General features: G+C 43.8%; 1 protein-coding gene across 1 annotated transcript; it reads right to left on the bottom strand.

The window, feature by feature from the left end:
• Positions 1-1,161: 1,161 nt before the first annotated feature.
• CLPS (colipase) lies at positions 1,162-4,175 on the bottom strand. Its single transcript, XM_063147551.1, has 3 exons — positions 4,107-4,175; positions 2,389-2,511; positions 1,162-1,299 (listed from the first exon to the last, which is right to left on the bottom strand). The coding sequence occupies exons 1-3, from the start codon at positions 4,173-4,175 to the stop codon at positions 1,162-1,164; spliced, it is 330 nt and encodes a 109-aa protein (XP_063003621.1).
• Between the last annotated feature and the right edge of the window lie 6,710 nt (positions 4,176-10,885).

Genomic DNA, 10,885 nt, shown 5'->3' on the forward strand with positions numbered 1-10,885 from the left:
GGCCCAGTAAATCATGTGTGTAGACTGAATCCTGTTCAAGCAGTTCTCATCTTCACCTGCTGTTTGGCTCCAGAGATTTCACCAAACATTGTATACACATGTAACTGTTTAAGAACACAAGGAGGGCCATGAAGCCCCCTCCCACAAATACTTTGCATCACAATTGGGAACAATAGATTGCTGCTAGGAAAATTGCATTGCTCCCAGCTGTTGTGAGAATTGCAGCTATGGTCAGGGAGAACACATACTTTTGGAGGTGGGTAGTGGTGGCACATGACCTCAGTGTCCCTGTTCATAAAAGAAGTGCTGCTGCTGTATTGCATTGAGTCTCGGCGCCACTACTCCACTGGTCAGAGATAAGAAATATGGCCCTTTCTAATGGCTTTTGCCAGGCATCAGCCAGGGACACACTGTCTGCCAGACTGATGGGGCAGTGGGAGGAAAGAGAGAGGAAGAGACTTCTGACTTCTCCTGTATCCATGGCAAAGCCCAGGTATGGGAAATGACAGTCTAGAGTTGGCACCCTCCAGATATGTGGGATTGTAGATCCTATCATCCCCAGCCAACATGGCAGATGTAGTCTTCCAACAGAGAGCTTCGGCTATTGGGCGGTATAAAAATGTAATAAATAAATAAATAAATAAATAAATAGTCCAACACATCTGGATAGCGCCAAGTTTAGGAAACAGGTGTGCACTTGCACTAATGTACTGCAACCTGGCCACAATTGCACAATTTCCTATCTACACCTGATGAAAAATTTCACTGCTTTCTCATTCTTCCCCTTCTACTGAGATGCATTAGTGCTTACTGCAAATTAGTGCATCACCCACACACCCAGAGAGTCTGTGGAATCTGTTTGACTTTGAAAACGCAGAATCCACAGGTAAATTCATACAAATCAAAACTTATTTTAATCCATGGCAGATTTCTCCAGGTAAGAGCATGATATCTGCCTATGGCAAGTAAGGGTTTGCAGCAGGTTTTATGAGGGGTATGTTGGGAAGTATTTGCCATTTATATCAATGAATGCATACATGAAATAGAAGAGAGGGGTGATGATGATTTGATTGGAAGTCTAGGACAGGAATGATTTTTGCCATGGAAATGATAACAGCAGATGGAAGTAGGGGAGAATGCAGACACCTTTAATGTTTCTCCTCATTGACTGTTGATTCTTTTTGCTGGGTCTTTGCAGATGCCATAGTCAGTGTTGGTGATACCCCCCACAATTGTCCAGTCTGCCTCACATGTTAAGCCGTTCTCGCAGGGACACCTGTAGTAAACTTGATAAATGTGCTGGAAGAGATGGAGACATAGATCAGAACATCCTGCTTTACCAGGGTGCAGCTTCTTCTTCATTCCACCAGCTGAACGGGGCTCAGATGTTAATCTGCACCCCTCCATTGTTATCAACCATGTGATATTTTTATATATGAAGTCACCTCCCTGGTCCATCAAATTTAAGGTTAGGCAACTTGGTGCCTTCCAGCTGTTTTGGACTACAACTGCAATCAGCCACAGGAAGCATAGTCAATGGTCAGAGATTATGGAAGATGTAGTCCAAAACATGGAGAGTGCAGATCGCTGTCCCTGGCTAAGGCTATTTGCTCCAATTGGCAATGGCCTCCAAGATCTCGAGCAGGACGTCTTCCCCAGCCCTACTACCTGAGATCCTTTACCTGGAGATGCTAGCCTGGAACACTCTGTATGTCCTCTACTCCAAGCTCTGGGCCCTTCCAAAATTAACCATCTCATTCCTTTTCCCCTATACATTTTTCCAATTCCTTAACATGTCCAAAACTCATTAGTTTGTTTCATCTGATACATTACATTCTACTTCACTTTCATAAGCATCTCTCATATTCAGTAGGGCAACTCCCTTCCTCCTCTTACACCACATGTCTATGCAGACGTGACTCTCATTGAATTCCTGAATCCAACTCCCAGGAAAGGGCTTATAGGATTGCAGCCATTGGCTAGGAGCCAAGGCTGCCACAACTCTAGCATTGATGATGTTGCACCAAGCATTGGTGTACACCAGTGCTATGACAGCACTGGACATTGTCCTTAGGCTGAAATCCTCCACACAGTCTGGGAGTAATTGCACTGAACACGGAGGGGCATCCTTCTGAATAGACTGCATTAGATTGCAGCCTTAAATTCATTTCATCTGCCCTGCTGCTAGTTGAACCTTTGCTGCCCGTTAATTTGATCAAGTTACTTCTCTCTACTCCTCTCTCCACTGCTTTCCATTTTGTTGCCAGATGCTCATCTGAATGGTATTATTAGCCGCTTTACATGCATTTTGTAAGAAGACAAAGAATGTGATGGCTATCAGGACCATCAGATGACGAGTTCGTGTCAACCCTAGGACATGCCGCCTACCTTTCGGCTGCACTCCTGGTTCTCAGCCGCTTTGTCTGCACAACGAGACAGACTTAACCCATCTTTTCTGTGACAGCATTTGCTTCTGCACTGAATACTTTGCAAACACAGCTCTCCATTTTTCTAGAAAGAAAGCATAGTTAAATCAGATGCAAGCAATCAGATAAATCTTCATGTCCCCTGCTCCTCTGACCCTTGGACTGATGCACTTGATCTTCTTTTTGCATGGTAAAAATGGCACAGGTGATGTTTATTTTTTTTAGATGCAATGGTTAGCCTTTCTAGTGTCCCCAAAGCATATCATAATATCATCTGTCGATATCAGAACACATCACCTCCTGGCTCCGTCCACCTTTGAGAGATTACCTCATTCATCCTCATAATTCTGTGACTTACAATTCTTACACCTATTTTTCATATCGGAAAATTGAAGCCAAGAGTGACTTCTGGTTTTATGCACTTCAGTGCTCCCAGTAGTGCACCTAGGTAAGTTCAGAGCCAGGACATTTTGGTCTTAGAGGGTGGGGATGCTTTAGAAAACCATGTGTATAAGTTCAGGTGGGAAGCACAGAATTAACATTTTTCATCTCTTTCCTTCACTCCCTGTTCCATGCTTTACAGGTGCTTTTACATTGCTGATACATACAAACAAATAAATGTTTTCAGGCTCTGATTTAAAACCAAATGAAACAACATTCTGAGGGGTTTCACATTTTAAACTCACTTAATTCATGGAACCAACAAGACTTCAGTAATAAAAGAGAATTTGCCTTTGCTACCCTGATGTGAAATACACTTACTTGGGAATGAGTACAATTTTGTTACAGAAAAGAATAACTTATTTTTAAAGTAAAAATAATAAAATGAGCATCTGTAACAACATTCATGTCCATCTGGCCAGCCCTTGGCTAGACAAGGTGTTGTGTGTGTTTTTAAAATGAAGAAGCTCTTTTTCTTTTTAAAAACTTAGTTCTTCTGGCAACTACCAGCAGTCGCCATCTGCCCTGGAACTCCCACAGCCTGGCGCTGAAGCCAGGTCACATGGTGGAAGGACTGTGGTTTCCTCGCTTTGAAACCGGGCAACGCAGGACGGCCCAAAACTTGATAGGGGACCAAGCTAACCAATGAAGCTATGCCTAAGCAGGCCTCACAGGTCCATATTCAGCACCATCCACTGGATGGAGAGCACCCCTGGCTCTTTGGGGTCTTCTATTGAAGTGACATCAGGTTGATTCAGTGGGACACCCTTCCTCTCCAACTTCCCTGTCTTACTAGCGCTCTTGCATGAAAGCCCAGACATCACAAATCTAGCTATACGGGCACATTTGCCAATACTTGAACTTTCAGATGCCATAGACTTGCATTCTATTTACTTTGACAGGAAATGGGAGTCTCCCTCCTTGCTGCATAGGCTGGTACCCAAACTAATCCTGGTGCCAGATATATTCTGATTGCTTCTCCCCATCCCATCCATGATTATACTATTAATTCTCTAGTGGACTGGGGTGACTTACGCATCTCTGAAATAAACCCTAGATTGGCTGATATGCTGAAATCACATCAAGGGTGGGAAGAATCACCCGTAAAAGCATCTTACTGTAAAAGAACCAAGTGATCATCCCAATACCAGCAAGAATACCACAAGTGTCAGACAGCAAATGCCTTCATCAGTGTTGCCCCAGGAAAGTGTACAAAAACATTACCCAGTGCCCCCTTACCAGATTAAGGAAGAGCCCCCCTTCTGTCAAGGCAAGGCTGAGCAGCAGCAAAAACCAAACTCTCTCCATTGATTCTCAGTAGACAGCTGATTGAACTGGTGTTGTTAGGAGAATAATGCAGAACTACCAGTATTTTTACACGTTTATATGACATGGCAACTAAATCACATGACTCTTTTCTTCCAATCAAATTTGAATGCATGTACTTGTGTTGGAAGCATTCCAGCAGGAGCAAAAAATGAAACAAATATTATAAATGCAATAAATACATACGTTCAAATCAAATAAGAAAAAAGGTGCAAAGATGTTTCCCAAGTTGTGTCAAGAGCTGTCTGGATTTTTTAACAACAGTATTAAAAAGCTATCATGTATTGTAAATAGAGTGATCCAGACAGAGATTGCTTCTTATTGTAGGGTAACTTTGGTTTTAGTGTATGATCAACCTATAGTGCCCAGGTCTGGATGTCACGTAACAGCCCTCAGTCAGTCTGTGCCACAGCAAATTGTGGGGTTATTTCACTCACAGTTTCCTCCTGTTATGTGTGAACTGTGTTTTAGACTCTGTTTTTTCTTCAGGAAGGCTTTAGGTGCAAAGTGTAGTCTCCCACCTCATCTCCCCCTCTTTTCTACTGTGTGCTGGTGTGAGTGTGCAATTTGCTCTATCTTTCTTTTACCTCCACCTCCACCCCACTCTTGCAAACTTGCTTCAAACCTTTCCCTCCACCTCCCTCTCCCAGAGGAATTAGGTTCCTAATTTGACTAGCCTTTACCCACACAACATCCCCAGAATCCCAAGTTCTACCCAGTCTAAACTCAGATATTTTCTCCTTGCACACCCAGCCAGATTAATCTACACAGCAGCTCATCTTCCCCAACTGTTTAAAACTTAGCATATGGATATTTACACCCTCCACTTTGATATTGTGTGTATGTATTGCTCTGCAAATTCAATGTGTATTCCATGTTTTGGTTGAATCCACCCAGGAGTTTATTGAATTCCCCATAGTAATGACTGTACATTTCAAATTCTTGTGTGCACAAGGAAATTCCCCTTTTGCTTTTGAAGAACTGTGTGTGTATATTATTGGGTCATTCCTGCCAAGGCATGCTGTTGCAAAAGTTAAAATGGCCCTTGCCATGTGTCATCTTATAATGTATGCACATTTGTGCATGTGTATCTGGGGGATGCTCATTAACCACAGCTTAATCAGGTAGAGGAAATACAAAACCAGCATGCTTCCCACTTATTTTCAAATTATAAATTTCAAAATGCAAGATAGATAGATAGATAGATAGATAGATAGATGATTGATAGATAGATAGATAGATAGATAGATAGATAGATAGATAGATGCCATGGCTCCATTTGTATTAGCAGTGGCTTTGTATTCTTGGAAAGTGTTAGCATGCTCATGCAGATGTTGTCATAAATTAGAAATAGTTTTACAGAGGATGACGTTTTACTCTCTCCTTAGCTTCCAACAATGCTTTATACCACCAGAGGAAAATATTATTTGGAACATGATAAAAAACAACAACCAGAAAGACAGATTATTCAGACAGCCTGAGATATGAAACCCTCTTGAGCAAACAACATGTGCAGCCTACTGGAAATTTCTCAGGGTACAAGTGTCTCCGTCTCACAGTGGACTCTTTGGTGTGCAAGGCCAGACTCAGAAGGCCAGGGCTGGCCCTCCCATCAGGCAGCGAGAACCCCCTGAGTAGGTGGCAGATCAAGAGGGGCAGCGGATCTGGAGGGGCAGCGGATTGCACCTCCTGCCACCAGAAGGGCCCCTGCGGTCAGTGTTGTACCTCCCTGGTCCCATTCTCTTGCTGTGGCACACAAGTGAGGCTCGTTGGAGGAGAAGTCCCCCTCCACACATCTCTTGCTCTGAGCCTTCTCCCAAAGTGAAAGATCGGGCAGGGGCGCAGCCTCTCTGAAGAGCCATTTCAGCCACACAAAGCAGCCAAGACATCTATCTGGAGAGTTCCTGCAAGATCTCTCATTCTGGTGACTCACCCAAAGCAAGAGATTGGAGGGGGGGGCAGGTGGCCTCTCCAGAGAGTCCGCTCAGTCTCTTGCTCTTGGGGCATCCTGCAAAGGAGAGATTAGGCAGGCAGCCTCTTTGGAGAGACACCCAGCTCCATGTGCCAAGCTCTGAGAGGTCGTTCCCCAGAGGATGGGATTGTGAGGTGGCCCTGGAGGCTGCCTGAATGGTCATTACAGGTAAGTACATAAGAAGTGCCCTGATGCTGGATCAGACCGAGGTTCCATCTAGTCCAGCACTCTGCTCACACAGTGGACAACCGGCCATCAACCAGGGACCAACAAAGCAGGCCACGGTGCAACAGCACCCTCCCGCCCAGGTTCCCCAGCAACTGATACAGATAGGCTTATTGCCTTGCATACTAGAGGAAGCACATAGCCACCAGGGCTAGCAGCCATTGATAGCCTTCTCCTCGAGGAATTTATCCAACCCCCTTTTAAAGCCATCCAAATTGGTGGCCATCACTACATCGTGTGGTAGTGAGTTCAATAATTTAATTACACGTTGTGTGAAGAAGTACTTTCTTTTGTTTGCCCTGAATTTCCCATCAATCAGCTTCTTGGGATGTTCCCCAATTCTTGTATTTTGAGAGAGGGAGAAAAGTGTCTCCCTATCCACATTCTCCACACCTTGCATAATTTTGTACACCTCTATCATGTTTCCCCTTAGCCTCCTTTTTTCCAAGCTAAACAATCCCAGCTGTTGTAACCTTACCCCGTAGGGGAGATGCTCCATTTACATCATTTTAGATGCCCTGTTCTGCACTTTTGCCAGCTTAATAATATATTTTTTTAAGTGTGGTGACCTGAACTATACACAGTAGTCTCCAGGGCCACCTCCCTATGCCTCGCTTTGAGGAATGACCACTCAAAGCATGGCATTTGGGCCTTCGCTTCACTCCAGAGAGGCTGCCTACCCGATCTCTCATGCTGGGGTGGTGGGCAGCTGTGGTGCATCTCCTCCTGCTACAAGCAGTGGGAAATAATGCACTGCCATTGTATAACCTTTGTATAATCTGTTGTATAACCTTTATTGCCTCTTCAGCCAGCTCATGACATTGGCGGCTCCTGTGCAATTCTTGAAGTGGGCTTTCAGTGCCACTTTTTAATTAGACTGGAAAGTGTTTGGATTCTCTGAGATGCAGTGCATGGAACTCTCAGGTTTAACATCTGAAACTCTAACGATACTCCAGCAACCCAGAGGCCATCTTAGAAACTAGCAGCCTAAGTTGTCCAGAAGGAAGGAATGTGACACAGAACTAAGGATTGGCTCCCATGTTCTGACACCTAGGTCCACTTTAAAAATGATGTTGAACATGCAAACAACCACCCTTATCACACTCCATCATACCTGTTTGGGGTTCCATGGGGCAGGATTATATTTCATTCATGTCAACGATTTCTTTGTGTTAGCATGTTAGCATGGTGTGTGGTCCTGGTTGTGAATCACTGATGTTCTGATATTGCCTGTAAACAACTCAATTTAGATGGGGAATCAGCCACATGGAGTCGTTTATGGGTAAGGGTCATTTGCTTGATTTTGGTACGATGGCATTGCTTTAAGATGGGGCCACAGAAAACTGAGCATGTAAGCTGTCAATTGGATGAAAGGAAATCCCACGTATAATTCTTTCTGTTCTTGAGGATTTATATGCCTCATTAGCTTTTATAGCTCCTTTATTTCTCTAAGCCCTAGATCTGGCTATGCTCAGCTGCTCATGTGTATATCTTCTTGGGCTGGCTGAGCTCCTGAGTGCCAACGCTGTATGTAATGTAGAAACAGAGAAGATGTATTTTTGCCTTTGGAACAAGTCCGGAGAGATGGGGGCAGGCACATATGACATCAGAGCCTGCTCCCCTTGGGCTTTCCCCTCCTCCTCTTCCCCCTTCTCCACCTCCACTCAGGGGAGCATCTACCAATATCTGCTCTGTGGGAAAGATATCAGGACAGAGAAGGAGGCAGGTAAGGATAACATCAGCTCCTGCTCATCTTCCAGCTAGACTCACTCACTGGGCTATTTACTATGAGTTGCACTGTGGGAACTTACCTACCACAACCATAATAGTGTTGTTTCTATACCAGCCTCTGTGAAACTGGGTGCATTCTCTAGAAGTAAAAAAATAAATAAATAGGTAATGAAAATGCATGGATGCTGCTTGGAACTCCCAGTCTGAACTGCAGTGTTTGTACTATGAACATATGAAACTGCTTATCCTGAATCAGACCATGAGTCCATCTAGCCCAGTAGAGTTTACTTCCAGTAGAGGTTGGTGACTCTGATGTCAGTGGGGCAGTGTATCTGCTCTGGGTTTCAGTCAGAACCAGTCAGAATTCTAAAGGAGCTCTCCAAGGTGCTCCACACTTTGGAGAGCCCCTTAAGAGTTCTGTTTCTGACTGAAACCCAGAGTGTATTTACTGCCCCACTAACATCAGAGCAACCAGCCTCCACTGTTTCCTTCTCTGACTGTCAGCAGTGCTCGAAGAATTCAGTCAAGTCTCCCAGCCAGCTCTGCTAACTGAGATGCTCCCTTAAACTGGACATTCCATGGACTGAACCAACAGGCAAAGCATTTGCTCTACCATTTAGCTACAGCTCCTCCCAAAAACAGACCTGAATGTTGTGGTTGGCTATGGGATCTAAATTTCCTCAAATGTGGAGAAGAAATCCTAGGAGCACTGTCCTGCATAAACAATGTATTTAATTATGTCTGTCTCTTTGTTGTAAAAACAACATGTTTTCCAGAGCTATAGAAAATGAAAGCTTACGTGGTGTAATGACCGGTGTCAAATATATTATCTTTTGTCATTAGGAAATGAATGAAATCCTCCTCCAGTGAACAACACCCAGGGAATATGCTGGTTACTTACCAGCATTCTTTAGATGCCGGTGATCTCACTAGCAGTTTCTAACTTGCAAAGCCAATAAAAGTTTATCAGTATTTTCAGATCAGACCATCTGTTCCTAGGTTCACCGTTTGCCTGAAAATAATCAGGAGTCCCAGAGAAATTGTTGAACAGCTGAGGAATTTCCCAGTTTGCTAAGAGATTAAAGCAGAAAAGGCTTTGATGTTCATGCACCTTATCAGCAAACTTTCCATTCCAATCAGGGGTAGGATGGGGTTCTCTCTGTGCAAAGGGCCTGAACACAGATCAGTATATAAGAAAGGGTACATACACCCAACGTTTCCCATTTTCTTCATCCCAGCAAACCTAAGGGCAGCAGCAGGTTGTTTCTGTAACCATCACATAACCTGCACAGCCAAATTTGTATGTCTGCAGTACCCTCCTCCTGCATTCCATCTTTGGACTCTGAATTTGCAGATACCTTAAACCATGGCTTTAACCATAGTGGTTAAGCCAGAAAGTCAGGCTGTGTTCAGAAGACACCTTAAACCATGGCTTTAACCATGGTGAATAAAGCAAAAAGCCTTATGCACCATGGGTAAAGCCATGGTTTAAGGTGTCTTCTGAACATGGCCTGGCTTTCTGGCTTAACCATTATGGTTAAAGCCATGGTTTAAGTTATGTTCTGAATGAGCCCAATGTGACTTTACTATGAAGTCAGTTTCTCTCTCTCTCCCTCCCTCTCTGCCTCCCTTATTCCTTCTACACATACATACACACACATACACACACACACACACACACACACACACACACACACACACACTTTTTATAACATCTTGCCTGGTGGAAGTGATCTGGAGATTTCAAAAGCTTGCATGTTTTGGTGAGCTACTGGTTGGCCTGATAAAGATATTGCACTAATACAGATTTTGGATATATACATAAAAAGGTATTGTCCAGGAGAAGATGAACCTCAAGTGGAATTTGGATGGCAGGATGGCTTCCTTGCTTTGATGAGCTGCCTTTCATTATGTATGGCCATGAGGGTAGATTTGGGTTGAGTGAAGTTGACTGTGGTAGATTACTCCACCAGACACCCAGATCAAAGCTACTTCTCTGCATAGCCAGATTTTATGTGGTATTGCAAAGCTCTTGAAAACAGTTAGAGTGTTAGTGTGGTAAGTATGGGTTGTGTTGTGAATTGGGCATCCACCATAATGACCAGGTAGCAAATAACTGAGTTTAGCCTAGAGTTAATGTAATTAAGGCTGCAATCCTATACTCCCTTTCCTGGGAGTAAGCCCCATTGAACTTAGTAGGACTTTCTTTTGAGTAGACATGTACAGAATTGCACTGTTAATAGCTCAACCCTATGCATGCTTACTCTGTAGTACATGTATTGAGGAATGAAGCCTAAGAATGTGAGTGGAAAAGTTCCCAGGTCAAATTTTACCACAACCATTAAGGTGATTAGAGAAAAGTCACAATCTCTTAGTCCATCCCCACCCCAGACCCACTTACTCTCTGGAGCTGACCACACTGTCCTACATTACAGGGTCATTGTAAGGATGGCTGAAATTAATGTATGGGCAGTGCTTTGAAAACTGAAAACATGCAACATAAATGCAAGATTTTAAATATTGAAGAAGTCAACAGATGTGATACTCTGCTCTTCCTTGACAATGTCCATATGGATATGAGCAGAGGTGGAGTGGAGCCAGGGCTCACAGTGTTGGGACCTCCTGATTAGCAAGGACTATGATGTCATCTACTAACCCCCCCCCCCCGGATGTCTTTGATGATTCTGAACTCAACTGCAATGCTCACAGTAGCTGGTGATGATGACAGGGAAGGATTTTCACTGCAACAGTCTTGTTGTGGACA

The sequence above is a fragment of the Elgaria multicarinata genome, chromosome 1 (assembly GCF_023053635.1).
Source record: "Elgaria multicarinata webbii isolate HBS135686 ecotype San Diego chromosome 1, rElgMul1.1.pri, whole genome shotgun sequence".
Classification (NCBI taxonomy): domain Eukaryota; kingdom Metazoa; phylum Chordata; class Lepidosauria; order Squamata; family Anguidae; genus Elgaria; species Elgaria multicarinata.